Source organism: Dermacentor albipictus, chromosome 1 (assembly GCF_038994185.2).
Source record: "Dermacentor albipictus isolate Rhodes 1998 colony chromosome 1, USDA_Dalb.pri_finalv2, whole genome shotgun sequence".
Taxonomy (NCBI): domain Eukaryota; kingdom Metazoa; phylum Arthropoda; class Arachnida; order Ixodida; family Ixodidae; genus Dermacentor; species Dermacentor albipictus.
The window spans coordinates 354,115,403-354,134,669 of NC_091821.1; the positions used below are offsets into that span (position 1 = coordinate 354,115,403).

A 19,267-nucleotide genomic window follows, 5' to 3' on the forward strand; every position below is an offset into this window, starting at 1 on the left:
CAAGATATCCCGAGCGTGTTGAAAAAAAAAAACATTTTTTTGTTGTTTTTGTTTCTGGCTGCTGAGCGGAAACATTAACGTGGGCACAGGCCACTCAATGTGGACTGGCGACCAACAATATTGAAGTGCTATGCAACCACGGCGTGCCTGTCTTTCTTCGCCGTAAAACACAATCGCCCTCGATACCGGGAACATTCAGAGCCGCCTTATCACAGTGACATCCGAGTGGCACGCACACACGCCCCCGTATGCGCACTCAGCCGCGGTGTATCGCGAGCAGTGTGCCGCGGTTAATCCGGTCGGCAGACTGAAGCCCGTGCCCGGCGCTTGAGCTCCGAGGCGCAGCGCGCAAATAGGGCTGGCCGCATGCAGCCACAAAGCGACCACCTTCCCGGCCCCGAAGGGTCACAGCTGTGCGCGCGCTTTTAATTTACGGCCCGTCTGCATCCTCGCCACCACCTCTGCGCGGCGCGAGAGAGCGCTGTTTGTGCGTTTGTGCTCACATGTGCGTTTGTGTGTGCTCATGTCTTCTGCGTACGTGCGTTCATACATATATATATATATATATATATATATATATATATATATATATATGTGTGTGTGTGTGTGTGTGTGTGTTTGTGTGTGTGTGTGTGTGTGTGTGTGTGAGAGGCATGGCGCCTGTCGACGCCATGCCTTAAGAGATTGCTCTTTGCTAGGGTAGTTGGTTCCTATCTAATGAAAACGCTAATGAGAACCTCCAAAACGTACATGAATGCAGGGCTATAGGAACGCGTAGAACCTTACGTCCACGTGTTTCAAAGCTGTCTTCGTCTTCATTTCGCGCTCATTAATCTTTTCTATGGACGCCGATCGGATGTACATTGGAAAACGTTACGTGACGAGAAGCTGCCAGACGGACTGTTTTGGTAGCCCTCCGCCCCCCTTCTCGCCATTGAAGGGGCGGTCTCTTCCACCGCCTCAGCTCTGCTCCCTCTACTTTCATTCCCTACCCCCTGTGCAGCGCGGTTGAGGTGTACTCTGCTGAGAGACAGTTACTGCGCTGCACTTTACCCCAACCTTTCCTTCCCATCATCAAGAATCTCCTTCTCTCTCTCTCTCTCTCTCTCTCGGCTCTGCTGGTTATCAGAGCAGCAGCACGCGCGCTCCGTTGAAGCTCTGCCTGCCACGTCTGTCATCGGCCCTCCACTCTCGCCGGCCGCGTACTTTTCGCTTCCACACCTGTCCGCCTGCGGGCGGCCAACTCGGCCTGACATAGCTTTCTCGTTTTCCTGTTACGTGGGACGCGGGCGTTGTCACTTTGGCAGCCAGCCGCAGCTCGCCCAACCTCCGTGGCCTTATGTGCGCGTACCAACGCGCGTCGTGTCGCATTTGTTTTGCTGACAAGAGGGGGGGGGGGGGGGGGAAAGACGCGCGCGTTCGTTGCCGTTTTTACTTCCCGCGCAAAACCAGACGCGCTCGTTTATCATCATTGTTGCTCCCAGACCGCATACGCGCGTTACTGGAAGACTCCAGACAGATGACGACGTTGAGAGATTATCTCGAGTGAGGTTTGCGGAGTATATATATATACCATGGCATGAACGCTTGGCTGGAGGTGTACTGTCGGACTTTATAGGTGTCTATGGAACTTCTTTTGCAGCATTTCACGAATAAGCCATGTTCGTGAAGAGAGAATCGTTATGCTTGGTGGGGGCATTTGCATACCATCCGGGATGTGTCATACCTATCCCACGTTCCTTAACTGTACCATACTTGTGATTTTTTATCTGTCACCCAGTCCCTACATCCGTGCTTTGAATCGTACACAATCTGTCTGCATTTTTTTTTTTACATGAACAGCCCATGCGAATTTTCGCTGACGACTTGATCGCGTGAGGCTTTACCTGCTTGCTGCTCTGCTCGTACCATGTTTTAAAGATAACGGCGCTCATCGAAAAGCCCAGCTTCCAGTCATGCTATTTAACCTCTCTATGCTTAACACATTCCGACTGAGCGTATGGAGGGAGCATCAAGGGGAAATAATTACTTTGTGCGAAGACATCCCTGTCTCAAGGAGATCAAGACAGGGAGGTTTAGTTGAACAACGTTCAGAATTTGGTCGTCACATGATATCGGGCAGTTATAGAGAGAAGAGTTGCCAGGCCTGCCTGGCTTCGCCGAAGTGTTATATGAAACAGATCGCCAGGCTAAACCCACCTGTTGCTACAACCCACCATCACGACCACCACCAGACGCCCTTTTCTTGTTATTATGGTTATATGCGTAGTGGAGGCGCCAGCTACACTTTACCGTCCTAACACACTGAATATGCATAAGTACATTTCGAGATGCAATCTAGCGTATCTGTGCTGCTTTTTTTTCTTTCTCGTGCTTTATCGTTTTGCAGCCGTTGTCAAAAAGCCACTCATGACATGCAGTTCGTGTGCGATCGGAGTTGCCAGTGTAGTACGACAGTGCTGCTTTTGTACTGAGAGTTTTCTTCCCTCCTCGGTAAAAACTGGGCGTTATCGATGACAAAAGAGCGATGCTAGCACTAGCGATCGACCACTGTTTCCCTTGTAAAATGTCCTCGCGTGCAACTTTTCCCTGTCCAGTATGTCGTCGTCAGCGCTCCATATTCTGCAGCAGCAAAGCCGAACGATTGCAAGCCAACAAGGCTTACAGAAGCGCGCATGGCGCGCATATGATCATTGTACGGTTTTGCTCGCTCCTACGAGCAACCGCGTTTACGTGAACACGACAGCAACACTTCTCATTCGCCACCGCGACGAGTTTGCCGCTTACATGCAGCGCGTCAACTCTTGGGCGACGGCGACGACATCTGAAACGAGATAACGCCCGTTTTTGGCGAACCGTTGCACGACGAGAAATTTCCAGGCGGACTGTTTTAGTATACCCGCTCTCTCCTTTGATGCGATGCGCCACCCGTTTGCCTGAGTGCGCTAAAAGGGACGTTACCCACACGAGCTACCTTCTTCCATCTGCCGTATTACGGCGATGCTTTAATTCGTGTTTACCATGAATGCGGTAGTATACTGTCGCGCTAAAGTCGGTGGCTATTACTGGGCAGTACTAGCGGTATTGCTGGTCGCACATTTCAGCAGCGAACGTTCTTTGTTGGGTCCTCATAGTTGCATCGTTGTTCTATGCACCACTTCCAACTTTGCACTATAACTACATATGGGGCTTAGCTATAGCGTCCCGAAACAACAGAACGACACCGTAGTAAAATGTTCCCGATTAATTTTGTCGACCTGAAGTTGTTTAACGTGCCCCTAAATCTAAGTACACGATCGTTTTTCTGTTTAGCCCCCACCGAAATGCGACCGCCGCTGTCGGAAAACGAAACCGCAACTTCGTGCTTAGCAGCAGAATGTTGTGGCCACTGAGTCACCGTGGCTGGTCGCTTATGTAGGTATATGACTTTCCAGAAGTTGTCGCTGCGCAAGCTATTTATTCGCGCAGCAACGGCGACTTCATGACGGCTGCGGCGGCGCGCCTATGCGTGTCCACGTATACGTGTGCGGTTGGCGGATGGAAGGAAGGCCTCTCTCTGAGCCTTTTTCTTCGAGATGCTGTTGTGCGCGTGTCGCACGGAGAGATGCATCTGCGAGAGAAAAAATCAGGGGCGCTTTTCATTTTTCCACCTTTTCAAGGAGCCACCTGCATCCCCCCGGACCGCTCTTGTGGAGACATGGACGGTACATCACACGCAGAGAAGAGACAGGAACGGACGGCGATTAACGCTCTAAAGAAGAGCCTGTTATAACTTCGCCGGCGGCGCCTGTTTTCCTTTTCGACTCACGTCCACGCATGTCGTTCATCTTCCTGGGTTGCTCTCTGAAAAAGAAGTGGATGTTTTTTTCTCTCTCCCCGCTGTATACGCATCGCTTGACAGCTGGGGTTGCGTTGTTGTAGATGGACCAAGGAGCGTCGTCAGACTTCTACTCAGGCGCCGCGACGCGTTAGTCGTTGCCTGTTCTTGCTCTCTCTTGACGGTTTTCTTTTTTTTTGTGCAATTATTCTATGTATAGTACAAAGATCATCCCTCTCTAGCAATTTACAATGTTCGGATGACCGTGAGGAATTTCAGCTCCGACGTCGTAGGCCTGTTCATCTGCTCATGAGAAAGTCAGTTGTGCTTTAGCTTGAAGTGCGAAGCAGAACGCTGCTTCGCACTTTTTTCTATCCTCCTAAACAGCCTTCTTTTTCTGCTACACATTTCTCCGTTTCTCATTGTGGGTGGGTCCCCAGCGTACTCTGAGTTTTCGTTGATCTATCTATTTTTCCCTCGTCACCTTCGCCCCGAACTTTCCTCAGACGCAGCTCCATCTAAACTCCGCGGCATCGACATAAACGTTCCAGGACGAAATAACGCGAGTTCTTTTTGAACTCGCTCTCACTGAGTGACAGCTACGAACGTTGTAAGTCGAGAGAGCCTCTGTTTACAGCAATCGCAGGTTCTCTCGACCGCCGCATGACGTCTCTCTAGCTGCACGTAGCAATGTGTTGTCAGCATACCGCTCAATCCAAGCGCACCTGTGTTTAAATGAGCAGGGGCGATAAATTGTAATCACCACCGAGAAGTAAAACATACGAGTCGGAGTATATAAGGGCAGGGTTCAACTTCTTGAAAGAGACGAAGCAATAGCAAACAGCAAAACTTCTACAATGCGCGAGGTGGGCAAAAATGGAAAGTGACTCGAGGCAATTTTAGCAAGGTTGGCTTCGCTCCCGGTGTCTAACAAGCTGGGACCATGGCGAAAATTGTACTCTAGCCCGGAGTAAAGCCATTCCGCGAGCATAAAGAAACCAGTCACTCCCATATTTTGCGGCCATACTTACACGCATCGTTCATTCCGCCACTCCGTACGCTTGCTTTTTCTTTCTTTCACAACCAATTTCACTCTCGGGTGTACAGCAGCTGCAGGCACAAGACCCCGTGCGCGCGAAGTCAACGCAAAACTGCCAGGAAAGCTGGGTGCCACGAGTTCTTTTTTCAATCCCCCCCTCCATTTTTATTATTATTATTTTTTCGTTTATATTTACATTATATGAATGGAGGGCAGGTTTGGATGCATCGTCGCGCCGGTTCTACTTCCATACCGGGAGCCACAACTAATATGTTAATTCACCAACGCAGCTATTTCAATGAAGAGGAAGAAGAAAATAAACTTTAGCGAAAAGAATGGTCCTGTCATTTTAATGAATACGTTTATCATTAATCGTGAAAAACATATGAACGCCACGCAGGCAGAAAGAGAAGCGAGCTAGCAATTGTCTCCTAAAAGGGACACCACGCCCACCCGCTTGCAGAGGAAATGAAATGAAATAGAAAGAGAATGTTAATTATTCATCCATTTCCAGCGCCACATATGCGGACGACCATTCGAGACTTATGCGTAATATGTAGATGGCACCGCGTCTATATACGTCCAGTGCAAATGCAACATTTAGTTACTTTGCTTCCCAACTCAGGCAGTGTGGCAAAGCGGCAAATTGGGCTGGGTGGCTGGGACCCGTACTTAAAGGCAGGTAACCGCGCTAACCATAGAAGACGAGAGGGACACCGGTGCTCGTAGAACTGATGCTGCGTAAGCACGTTATGTATACGCTGAATTCACTTGTCAACTCGACTTGTATAGCAACTTTCTAGTGGCTACCCACACGGATGGGCATAGCAGACAAGAAGACCGCTGACAGTCTCGCGTGCGCAGCGTTGGAGTGCATGCTGGAGCAGCACTGCCGTCTCTAGCGCTGTGCCTGGCAGAAAAGGACGATGAGAGGCGTACGTGCGAGCTATATAGAACGTTTCAGCTTACTGAGCAACAGCAACCAACCAAGCAGCCTATGGGACTGAGCTGCCACGCAGGCAGCCGCTTTTGCCTCATGTGTGTGCATCCTAAAATAAGTCTGGCCGCGGTGGCCGCGCTGCGGACCCCCAGGATCCAAGCGAGCGGTCTTAAGCCGCTTCCGTTCGCTGTAGACTCCACCGCACCAGCCTTGTGTGACTAAGGGTCTTCAGTCACAGAGCGGAAGTAGCCCTCCTTTACCGCATCCACACGAGGTTGGCGTGAACGCCAGCGTGGTGGTTCGAGACATGACTTGCCTCGTTGTCGTCGACGTGTGATGCGCACTGTCAAGCCATTACTTGTTAGAGCGATTCCAATTTGATGCCGAACGCGACGTGCGAATAGATGCACTCGAGCGTATAGAATGGCCTCGTACACAATCGCAAGTGCCCTTCTTCTTTCCGGGAGGACCACGGATATTTTGGAGAGAGGTGTTCCGTCCCTTTCTCAACTTCATCCGCGACACAGAGCGAGAACGGGAATGGCGAGCCATGTAGGAGGGCTAGCAGGGTGAGGTGGAATGGACGGCGTGCAGCACGTTGCGCCTCGGTTCAAATCCATCGTCGCAGTTAGTTTTTTTATATATATATATATATATATAGAAATGAAAATAAAAGACAGAGATGCAGCCACCCTGCAATGGTGACGGCTACACCTTTTCTTAAAGCACAAATCTCTGTGGGGTAATCACAGCCTTCTGACTCTGGCGCACTTTGGCAGTGGAGCAACCACCGGCAGTTTTTTCCAAAGCTGTCAGCATAATGGAGGCTACCTATACTTCTTCTCTACGTATGTTTGGGTATACGTTATTTGTTGTTTCGTTCCCTATTGTTAATAATTCGTTACCTGTCCTTACCATATATATATATATATATATATATATATATATATATATATATATATATATATATATATATATATATATATATATATATATATATATATATAGTCTAATAACTGCCATTTAGGTTCTTAGCTGTTCTGTGACATCTCCCTAAGCCTCACGGGGGCAGTCGCATGCATGTATCGCTGCTAAAACAATAACGTTAATCCGAAGAACGCAAAACAGACGGCAAAGAGGGGCGACATGACGATGGTACGACGTAACAGGCTCGCCGTGGTCGTTTCCTGTTTACAACTCGCCAGAGACGGTAGTTAAATGCTCAGCAAAACGAAGGGAGCCGGTGGGACGTGACCCTCCCCTGCGCGGCGTCGTGAAAAGCGCTCGACCAAGACGCGAAAGAAATCGCCCCGGCGCCGCTGAAAAGGACAGACGTCGCACGCGAGGGCTTCGACGCCGTCGCACGCGCCGTCCTTGGTGCGTCGTGGAGGAGGAGGAGGAGGAGGAGGAGTGCGCGTCTCTCTCGCCGCGTCGTTGTTCGGCTTCGGCTTCGGCTGGCGCCCCTCTTTCTTCCCTCTTCGACGTCGTCCTCGTCGTAACGATCCCGCGGCGCGTGCTTTCCTGGCCCTCGGCTGCGGGGCGTGCGCGTGGCTTGTCGCGTCGTGCACCAAGTCGGATGCTTCGTTTTATTTACTCGCGCGAACGTGTTCACCGCGCCAGTCGCACACCGTTTCTTATTATTCCGTACCGCTGGGGGACAGACAGGCGCCGCAAGTGGACACGGCTTGTATGCCCGAACACGCGGTCGGCAGATGTGGAAGGAAGCACGAAAACGTCGCCGGAAACTTTGAAATGCATAGTCGGCCGACTCGGCTGCGTGCTTTCGTGAAAGCCGGCGCTGCCATGTAGCCTGAGAATGGGGTCTGAGAGTAATGCCAGTTTTTTGCGTAGCGCACTCGCATTTGGTTTCGTTTCACGCCGAGTGACATTAGCGTAGGGGGTGCACAGGCCTGTCTCTTAAGTGGGAGGAGAAATGAAATGAGATGGGTATGGCGGAACTAGAGGTACCTGCGGCTGCCGAACACCGTCGTGAAAGCCAAAATCGGGCCTCGTGGTTTCGACTGCATACCGATGCCTGTAGTCATGCTGAACACCTTAATCTGTGTCATCACTTTAGTGCTCCAATAATTAGGTGCAGTGAAAAAAAAAAACACTGCCAAACCTTTCTTATCCGAAAATGGGGGCGCGCGAAGCTTGTCCTACGTGCACCTGACCTTCGCCACGGTTAAGTAACCCACAGGCAACGGTGCCGGATTGCTTCGGCCTCTTGCTCTCTCAGCTCGGGATCTTCTCGTTGCTGTTGTTCGGCCGAGCCCAGGCAATGCAACAGCAACGAGAAGAAGATCAAAACAATCCAACGGCAACGAGAAGAAGATCAAGACAATTCAACAGCAACGAGAAGAATATCAAGACAGTCTAACAGCAACGAGAAGATCCCGCCCTGAGGGAGCGCGAGGCCGAAGCAACCCGGCACCGTTGTCTGTGGCTTACTTAATCGTGACGAAGGTCAGTTGCACGCAGGACAAGCATCGCATGCCCCCATTTCCCGGTAAGAAAGGTTTGGCAATGTTTTTCTTTACTGCGCCTAATTATTGGCGCACCATCGGCTCTAAAGTCTCATCGCCTTCTGCGTTTTCAATAGTAGCACTAGGTCAATAAAGGCAGATACAGCGCAGCAAATATATCTACAAAGACGAAGATAAATAAATACACGTACCAGCTATCATTCCCGTTTTATCTAAACGATCGCCGTGCCTGTGTTCCCTCTAGTAATTTTGGTAGAAAACTCAGTGAAAAAGCCGGGAAATTGTTCCACATCTAAGAAAATTAAAACAACGTGCTCATATTTATTTTTGGCCGTGGAGAGCACATGAGTAAAGAAAGAAAGAAAATGAGAAAAGATTGAAGAGTGTAATAATTCCTTAATTAGTAATAGCTTTGCTAAAAAAGTGAAGCTATGAAAATGAGAACTCGGCTGTCAAAGGCGCCGCGAAAATAGTTGCCTTTGATATTGTGTTTTATATTGATGTACAGTCGCCCAAATCTTTAACTGGTGTGCGGGAGCGGCGACTTTTCCGGGCGTCAGCGCCGTATGACGCGGCGAGGCTGGAAACAGCCTAGTAGACGATGGGCCCAGCTGAGCGCGCTTTGTACGCATGCGCTTAGCCTCAGACTGTTTCCAGCCTCGCCCCGTCAAACGGCGCTGACGCACGGAAAAGTCGCCGCTCCCGCACACCAGTCAAAGATTTGGGCGACTGTACATTTATAGTTCTCTGCTTTCCCACACGCAACTATTATTATTCTTATTTGTTTTGAAGTCATGCACACCTGCGCACACAATGAAAGTAAAGCAATGAAGGGGGCTAGTTGGTAAACGTTCATGGTTATATTGCGCTTAGTTTTGCAGTGACGATATTAAGTGAAGGACAGGACGTGGACGTACGTAGCGCAGCGTACGTTCATTGCGCTACGTACGTTAACGTCCTGTCCTTCACTTAATATCGTCACTGCAAAACTAAGCGCAATATAACCATCAACAACGAAAGTGTCATGCGGCCGGTTTGTAATAAGTGCAACAAAGCCTGCGTGCCACTGCGTCGCTGATGCAGCGAGGACCATTGCTTACGCAACGCGTTAAAGATGGAATCGGTGAGGAAAAAAAAACATAACGGAACCAACAGACGCGCATCCGAAAGCGAAGGCTCTTTATTCGCGCCTACGCTCGCGCGTGACCCTAAATGCATCGCAGGCGGCATATTCGCGGCGCGCCGGCTTTGTCGCACTCCCAGAATTTCCGGCCGGCGGGCCCCGCGGCGCGCGTATACGTCTTTCACGGACCAGACGCGAACAGCTGCCGATGTCGATCTCGAAGCTAAGCTTTCGCTTCTCAGCCCTCGCCTGTTCTGTCTTTTTTTGTTTCTCCCTACTCGCAGACGAAGCAAGCCAAGAGCGGCCGACTCGAGTGGAACATCCACTTCTGGCTGGGACGAGACACATCACAGGTTCGTGTCGCCTCCTGGCGTCCCGCAGATCGTGTCGTCTGCTGGTTTCCCACGATGCCGTAGCAGAAGACAGATAGATTGGAGCTTTGATAGCGCTCGTTTTCGAAGAAACAAGTGAAGCTCTCGCTGCGCTGACGTGGCGGGAAAATCTTGTCAATCAAGTGTCGTGCTATAGCGAAACATAACATGTTTATTCATACGGAATCACGGGAGACGTAAGACTTAGCGTGGTCACGTCAAAGAGGTCAGAAAATCATGGTAAGCTTCAAGTTATCACCAGCGGCCGAACAGGAGCTTTGGCGTGGAGGAACTTTCTCCGCAAGAAGGCTACATGTCTACTCGAAACGTTGACATCATACGGAGGCTTCTCGTGTTCGCCTACTGTAGATCACTTAGCGTGGTCATGACTTCTGAAGGTTAAGGGCCCTTGATGTTCAGAGTCTAAGTTCAGTACGTAAGAAAGCAGGCTCTTGCTGCGGAACTCAAACTTCGGGATTCATTTAAATATACTCTCTTATATATATATATATATATATATATATATATATATATATATATATATATATATATATATATATATATATATATATATATAAAATGCGCAAGATGGGGGAACCAGTTCAATTTAAGGTGAATACGTCATACCTATAAACATCTTCAGGGATGCGGCAAGATTGATTAAGGGTCCCAAACCAATAATGATGTTCCAAACCAAAATGCCTGTATCACAGAGCTTTCGCCATGCCACATTGCCGCTAAGAAAACCGCCGGACCGTGGCTTAAGTCACTCCGTCCGGCAGAACGGAACAGGTGCAGGCGTCCACGCTTACTATCACACTAAACTGGGTGAGGAAATAGGAGCACAAAAAAAAGTGCCAAGCCAAGGAAGGCGACATAACAATTAGGAAGACGACGCGACGTCATCTTCCTTGTCTGCGTACTTTCCTTTTTTTTTGGCTCGTTTTTTCCCCTGTACATGCCCAATGTCTAGAGCACAATAGCTCTGCGCTGAGAGAGTGAAGAAAGAGCAGTAACACTGCAACCGATATAAGTTCAAGGTATTGTGTTAAACGCTGTATGACCCACGCGTGCATCTAACGTCGCCGTACGCAAGCATTGTCTCTCAAATTGGCCACTAACGAACAGCAATCACAATGCGCTGATACATTGCTCTACAGAAGATTATAGGCTTGGGCTGGTCGGTAATACATAGTTACACTAGAAGCATAGCGCGGGAAGGACGATCCACAAAGACTAGACAGGACAAGCGCTAAAGTTCGCGCTTGTCCTGTTTAGCCTTTGTCGATCGTCCTTCCCGCGCTATGCGTCTAGTGTATTCATCGCTCTAGGCAGAAGTCTGGAGGATTATCGTCAGAGAATTACCGTACTGCTGACCCGCTGACGTGGCACGACTAAATTATTGACATCGACACGCGGCATAAAGGGCGCAGAGGCAAAAAAAAAAAGAAAAATTATGTGCAGAAGTAAAAGGACTGCGCCTATGCCATTCTTTTGTTTAATTCTTTTCTTGTTGTTTTCGTTGAAGACTCGAACTGACCAAGCAGTTCTCGTGAAGTCTACATGGGAGTGTAAGCCTGTTTGAAGCCTTCGCGCGAGAACTTCTCTAATAGGATTCTTGCAAAGCCAACCCGTACTTAGATGACGTAACTCCTAAAGCCGCCCGATGAACAAGCGAGGTGACAATGATCCTTTAGCGAGACAACGTTAAAGAGTTGGAAATGGCAGAAAGATGGCGCACGACTGCTCCTTTCTAATGGCTAGCTATTGTCTGTTTCTGTTCGTGCTGGCCCTCGTGCACGTAACAAGCATTATATTCTTTCGGTGGCTCGCGGCAAACGCAGGACGAATACACGGTCGCCGCCATCAAGAGCGTGGAGCTGGACGACTCGCTGGGCGGCGCTCCCGTGCAGCACCGTGAAGTGCAGGAGCACGAGTCCGACCTCTTCCTGTCGTACTTCAAGAACGGCATCAGGTGAGCGCGCCGTTTTACGTTGTCTTGCAGTGAGGTGTTCTATCCCGATGCCTCAGCAACTCACCTTCCGTGTGCCCTGTAGTGAGAAAGCGAAAGAAAAAATAATAGGAGACGCGTTCAAGAGAACATTATCTGGTGATTAAGTATATCTTATTTTAATTAGATACAGTGCCCTCACGGTCAAGTGCCACTCCTGAGGCGAGTGGTTACACGAAGGAGTTCCTAACAATGCAGTGCATGCACTTGCGATAGAAAATACCGCTAAAGAACCAATACGCATTATTATCGTATACCTATGTACGTGAAAAAACTGAACTGAAGAACAGCATGATGAACAAAACATGGTTTAATAACCGTGTTCGAGGAGTGTTGTTGCAAGTTCTCTTTAACATCACTATTATGCTTTTTTTTCTTCTTTTGCCTGGCTTGCCACCCTGGGTAATGTGAGAATGAAATTACGTATAAGCATGCAAGCTGGCTTAATGTAGATGCTGCAACAGCAACTCCTGAAATGCATTGTCCATGAGCCTTCGTTCATAGTCTTCAAGTTGGTCAGTTTTCAAATTCATATCTCTAGAGCATTCTTGCGGACTGTCTCTTTTCCAATTAAGGGCACATGTACAATGTAGATGACGGGCACCCGCTAGTGGCAGACGCAATGGCGGAGCACTTCGTACACTGGAAATTCTCTTCATCGCATTGTCTTCAGCCCCAGGTACAAGTGATGGCTGGTGTAAGGGCTACCCCGACCCAAAGTCTCCATGTCCTGCAAAGTGGGCAAAGCGCAAAACGGCTCGCACTTTTCGAGGCCGCACATCACTTATTCATGTTCCGCTTGCACCCAACTGTTGGATGCTGCGGTTGTGGCTTCAACACATGGCTCATACCCAAGAAGGGCATTGGCTGTACTAAAGGTAACGAAAAGCGCACACAACAAGGAGCTAAAAGGGCAAAAAAAGAAAGCTATCGAGAAGGAGATAATGCGCGACTGAATCACTGCATAGAAAGCGTTGACAAACGTCGACAAATTTAGCCCTCCATAACAACTTAGTGGGGCTTTGGCAGTGAATGCGAGATAAATGCTTGAGAATTATGTAGCACCTCTTTGAGGTTCTGACGCCATGATATAAACTGCGTTCAACACATTGCAAAGTGTTGTTTAGGAGCTCACTCGACACACGTCCTGCTTCTTCGAGGAGCGAAGTGCAGCTGACGGGGGTCCGGAGCAGACCACTGTGAGTTGCACTGTATGCATATATATAATGGATGAAAAAACTATATATATATATATATATATATATATATATATATATATATATATATATATATATATATATATATATATATATATATATATACCCTTCTAAGCTTTCCCATCCCCTCTCCGCGTCAACACGCGACCGACTTCAACATAGACCTTTTTCCACTTTGACACTTATAATGCTAACGCATTACGAAAAAACAAAAAGACTGCGTTATGGTTGCCACCCAGAACCGTAACCTTCTGAACGCTTCAGTGAACTTATGCAGACGGTAGACCTATGGCTATAACGGACATGCGCCAAATAATAATACAGTTAAAATTGATAGCGTTGGGGCCAGATTGCTCTAATAGGATGCAGTAGTCATCGCTCACAAGAAGACGAATCAAGTGTCTGAGATAACGCGTGCGGTGTCATGGCAGTAACCACATCCGATTGCGTCAGTGCCTCGTAAAACATATACTAGACAGACGTACTAGGTCCCATGCGCCGACTTAAAATTCATATGAGTCGCCATCGTGCTGGCACGCTGTAATGCGCAGGCTGACTCAACAACACAAAAGAAAGGACCCGGGGTGCATGCCTTAACTTCAGAGTTTATATGTTACGTAATATTAAGGATGGATGGATGTTATGAGCGTCCCCTTTAGAACGTGGCTTTGGGTTGCGCCACCAAGCTATTGCTATTATACTGCCTAATGTCCTACCTAGGTTAAACAATAAAAAAGAAAAAAAAAACCACTGCGAACTCCCACAACCAAATTTTATCACCCCCTATTGCGAACTGTGCTTTTGTACATCTCCCATTTTTGTTGATTCCCTACTTTTATTTTTATTCCACCAATCCTCCAATCGCCTCTTACTAATCCCTATTGCGGACATGTTTACTTTTCCACTTCTCTTCCTGAATCCAAGTGCTTCAAGGAGGCCAGTGGTGCCTAAATCGACCGCTGGGTAGACGTCTTCACATTCTAATAAAATATGCTCCCTAGTTTCCCTAGCTTTACCGCAGCAAGCTTGCTGCAGAAGGGTACCGGAAGGGTACGGAAGGGTATCGACACCTGCCACCTACTGGGCAGATTGGTTCTATGTGCTCTCGAGGCGGGGAAGTCAGCCGAGCGTGGTGCTTGCCTGCACAATGGGAGTGCGAATAGGAGACAGCGGTAGAAATAGAAAAAAAAATGTGTGCTAATGAAAGTGCGTGAAGAGTACTGCTGAGTGTTGACATTTATTATTGCGAGTTTTTCGCCACAACAGCAGTAAAAATCCACTGAAATCCACCAGCAATGGTCTCGGATACATGCTAAATGTTCGTCCTTAAAAATGCGTGCACAACATAGATCAAGCACTGAACAAATGTATTCCTGAGTGCCCGAGAGGTATCAAATAATTTGCTAGCCACACACATATACAGGAACGTCACGAACAATACGCTAGTTTACACCGACGGCAAAGCGCTTATTGAATGTATTTCGAAAAATACGCCATGTTTCAAGATAAAATCTGCGAGAAGATTCGTGTGCATAGTCATTTCATGTCAGGCAAATTGTGCCTCGACCGGCCAGTCGCGCGGCGATTTTTTGTGTATTGGCGGGCTTCTCTCGTGATTGGAAAAACAGTTTTATGTAGCACGTGTTGAGCAACAGAAAGCTGTATCGGGAATTTTTCATGCTGCTCTACAATTTTCCCATTGACACATTTAATCTAATTACAATATTCAAGAATTTAATTAAGTAAGTAATTATTTATGAATATGTAATTAATTTATTAATGCTAATCATATCATTAGGCGAAATGCAAGAACAATAAAAATAATCTCAGTATCTCCTAGCGACGGCAAAGAGCATTACTTTGGTTCTGTCCAGCTACGTGGCATTTGCATATTTATTAAAGTTGGGATCGAGTTACGTGGGACACCCTGTATGCGCACGTGCACGTGCGCGCGCGTGAGTGTGTTCCAGCGTCGTATTCAAGAACTATCGCGACAGCGCATTCGAAACAAGAAAGCTAAACCGGCAAGAAAGGCCGACATTCCCAGAAGAACAAAAAGGATGTAGCCAATAAGTGTAACCAGGTGCGATCTGACAGGGAGGGGCTGAATGCCGACGCTCTTCTTCAACAGGTCTGACTGGTCTTGTTCGTATATACAATCGACTTTCCCGGAAGAGAAAGTCCGGGAACATCCGGCACACGAAAACTCTTGAAGCAAGGAACAAAAGGAGAACAGGCGCGCGCAGCTTATTTGCCAGAAATGAACCGTTTCGCCACTTGTGTTCTAGGATAACCACTGGGATTCTGCACTTCTTGTTCGCATTTCTCGCGCTATGTTTTCGTTACTTCCGACGCACGATCCAGCCGGGACGGTTTCTTTCGCTCATAGTCCAACCGTCACTGCCAAGATAAGCGGCTGTGACGATCGTTGTTGCCTCTGTAGCGGTGGACAACTTTCTGTGGCAGTGAAGGGAAAGCCACGGCGGCAGAGCTTCTTTCACATGCGCTACCGCGCCACATAGTCCGGCAGCGTTTTAAAGTGATCTTGTTTTCTTGGAACATAAACGGAATCAGCGTAGCTTCCACCTGAAGCGCTATCGTATTTGATCAGACGCCGAGGAAAAAAAAAAACATAAATATAAGTCCAGTTTAGCACTAAGTAGTGTTTTTTTTTCCTTATTTCGCTGTGCCAAATAATGCGATTACGTTTCCTATATTCCCGAGCTAACGCTAACGAAAATGTGGGACTTCTTTCAGAAGCGCTGTTACTTGAGCGCGCTTTGCACCCGTGACTTTCCATTCATTTCCACAGGAAGTTGCCCGCCAGTATACGTCTTTGTAGTTTTGCAATTCCTTTATTTCGTTTTTATTTACGTTTACTCCTCCATCCTTATTGTTCTAATGGCCCAGTTCAACCGAGTCAACCGAGATCTTCACTGGTTAGCCTGCATGCCTTACCTTTATTCGTCCCCCATTTACAGTGCCAGCCATAACGAGAAAGAGAAGATGCGGTAGACACGTCATGAGACGCCTTAGACGTGCATATGTCTTTCGCTGAACAGACCGCGTGCCACTCGCAGGTACCTGGAAGGCGGCATTGAGTCCGGCCTGCAGACCGTGGACAAGACGGTGCAGAAGCGGCTCTTCCAGGTCAAAGGGCGCCGCAACATCCGCGTGAGTCAGGTGCCTCTGGAGGCCAGCTCGCTGAACCACGGCGACTGCTTCGTGCTCGACTGCCGCGACAACGTGTACGTCTTCGTGGGTCACCGAAGCGGCGGTCATGAGCGGGTCAAGGCCATACAGGTGGCCACGGGAATACGCGACGATGTCCACGGCGGCCGAAGCAAGATCGGCATACTCGGTACGCTGTCCGCTCGCTGCAGTTCTATTTGCGTTGTGCTGGGCGGGTATGTTGGACGTACCGGAAGTGCGTCCAGCGAGGACCTGCTAGTGCTGCTTCCGCTTCGTTTGACCATCAGTCCGCAACTCAGTACCCCAGCGGGCGCTGAACCTGCGTGTAACATATATTCAATCATACATGAATATTGATTGTTTCTGTCAGTTGGTACTGCCGTTTTTAACAGGCGTGTCTGCCGATTATATCGTGTTGAATTTTAAGATTTCAATCGTTATGTGCTACTTTCACGTCTGTACAGTTGAGAACCGCGCGACAAATAATTGATTAACATGTCCGATAGCTTCGATACGTGTCTCGTGAGTAATTTAAAGGCTGCACAATCGCATGCCAGTTGCACGTCAACAACCGAGAAGAGAAATGCCTATTGAAAAGGAATGGGTGGAGGGGTGTAAACTAAGGACTACATTTACATATAGTTTACTAACGAGTAACAAGTGACCCCCCCCCTCTCCCACTCCATTCCACCCGTATTTCATGGAATGCAATGCCTATTCCATTCGTTACAAACAACCGTATCACGCCATGCAACGGCAAATTCCAAGAACGTTAATGCAAACCAACCTTATGTAAACAGCTGCGCGACTGCCGGGCTGTTCTGGCTGAGAGCGACTTGCGCGGTTCAGTATAAGCCTGGGGAGAACTAAACAAAAGCAGCGCGATAACAATGGCACAAACAGCTGCGCCCAGGGTTTCTTAGCTTCCCAATTAGCGCGGCACTCGTTGCAACTACCTTTCTTGTACGACCGCCCAAGGTTTTCACGCCTGTCAGGCAAAACATTGCGAATATACCCGACAAATAAGAAAGAGGTGCGCATGTTGACCACTGATTGGGCACCGCAACCATGCAGACACGTGAATTGAATGGAATTCAGGGTTTCACGTGCTAAAACCATGATTTGGTTATGAGACAGGCCGTAGTGACGGACTGATGATTAATTTTGACTACCAGGTTTTAAGGTGCCCCCAATGCATCGGACACGAAGGTGTTTGCATTTAACCCCCGTCGATATGCGGCCGGGATTTGATCCCGCGACCTCGCGTGATTAGCAGCGCAACACCATAGCCGCTAAGCCACCGCGGTGGGTTTGTAGACACATGCTTTGTCATAAATTTTTCACTCCTCGTTATTGATTCAAACGGATAAGCACGCTTCCGGTCACTGGACCTCCACGTCGCCCCGGGTCGATTTCTTTGAGATATCCTGTCTTCTGTCGCAAGTGTGCATAGTTTGTTTACTATCATTTGTTTCAGGGGCTGTGTCAGTCAGAAAACACCAAAATAGCGCAAATAATGTGGAAATTGATTTAGTGCTGATGGACTACATCTTGTGTGCGGCGAAGCAGTGCTGCAAGCTGCCGGTGGTTTCTGCGTAGGAAGACGGTCGGAGTCAGGGGCGACAGTGCCGCGTACCTGCCTAATATGGGCATCTTGGTGTCGAAATTCGAGCGCCGTAAACGTTTGCGATAGGTCACTTCCGCCGTAACGCTGTCACCTCGGTCAGGAATGAAACCTTCATCTTCGGCAGCGATGGGCTGTAGAAGGCCGCAGGGGAGAGCAGACGACGGGCACAACCTTTGACACTACCGGTATGCCCCCCCCCCCCGTGGAATTAAAGCCTTTAGCCGGTGAGCGCGAGGACGCGGGTTCGACTGCTGGCCGCAGTGACAGTATGCTGATAGTGGCAGCATGCAAATAAGCGCTCGTGTACATAGACCTAAATGCGCAATGAAAATCAATCAATCAATCAATCAACTTTGCCGACATTGTTGGAAGAGGCTGAAGACCCATCCAACCATCTCGTTCCGACTCGATTTAGGAACATTTACACGCCGGCGCTCGGGCAAAAGAAACAAAAAGTTTGCTTACGCTTAACGAGGCATCGCGTCTCTCAATACTGAGTCTACGTGTGCGGGCCTGTCATTGGCCCATTTTCTTGCATGGTCGAGCGTGAAATCTGCGCATGTGGTCGATGAAGCGCACGAAGCTATAGAGCACGGAAACACCGACTGTAGCACTGTTGCTCAGTGCAGCGTAGAGATTACAACGTAGCTCAATTGCATCCGCCGTATTTGGCGAAAATGTGTCAGCGGAAAGGTGATGGAGAGAGAGAGAGAGAAAAAAGAAAAAAAACATTTCATATTAGAAGAACGGATAAAAGTGTGCTACCAACGCTGTGTTGTCTCGGATCAAAGTTGCATATATGAAATCGGACATCCCAGGGACTTGCGAGAGGCTGTATCACAGCGGAAAAAAAAGAAGGGAGTGGTTCCTAAAAAGTTCATGCAAGAACAATAGAAGCAGAGTTTCAACTTGTAAATTCACCTATTCTTTACGGGTTAGTTTCAGGTCACCGTCGCCAACCACGATTTGCATATTACCTCGTTGAAGGGCTTAAGTCCATGTCGCAAGAGTCTGCATACTTCGAGGCGAGCCAGTGTCACACTCATGAAAATTAAATGTAATTGAGCATGTGATCACAGAAATATGCAAAGGCGTTAGTGCAGAATTCGCTGTGCCTCGTGTTAAAGTTTTGCGAGATACACGTGGGAGAAAGAATATGGAGCATCAATCAAATCGGGGCTTGCATATTACGTAGTATGTTATTTACAGCCAAACATAATGCTATGGGAATCTTATAAAGGGCAGCGTTTGCGCTACGGGAACCTCATTCACAGAGAAGACGTGCTCGGCTTCAAAGTTGCGTTAGAGACGGCCGGAACATTTTTTTTTTCACGTTAAATAAGCTGACTGCCTCACTGGACAGTGTTTCAGCGCATTTATTCCCAGAGAGTGACCCTACAACATGTCACGCAGAGAACGAAGAGAAGATGGAGAAGCGGAAAAG

At 48.4% G+C, this 19,267-nt stretch overlaps 1 protein-coding gene across 3 annotated transcripts in view; it reads left to right on the forward strand.

Annotated features, from left to right (window-relative positions):
* Gel (Gelsolin) overlaps positions 1–19,267 on the forward strand; it is a 112,489-nt gene that overhangs the window by 51,994 nt on the left and 41,228 nt on the right. For all 3 annotated transcript variants that reach the window (XM_065452172.2, XM_065452173.2, XM_065452174.2), the window contains exons 3-5: positions 9,690–9,758; positions 11,621–11,751; positions 16,085–16,365. In XM_065452172.2, coding sequence (XP_065308244.2) covers positions 9,690–9,758; positions 11,621–11,751; positions 16,085–16,365 — 481 coding nt within the window. The remainder of the gene's footprint in view (positions 1–9,689; positions 9,759–11,620; positions 11,752–16,084; positions 16,366–19,267) is intronic.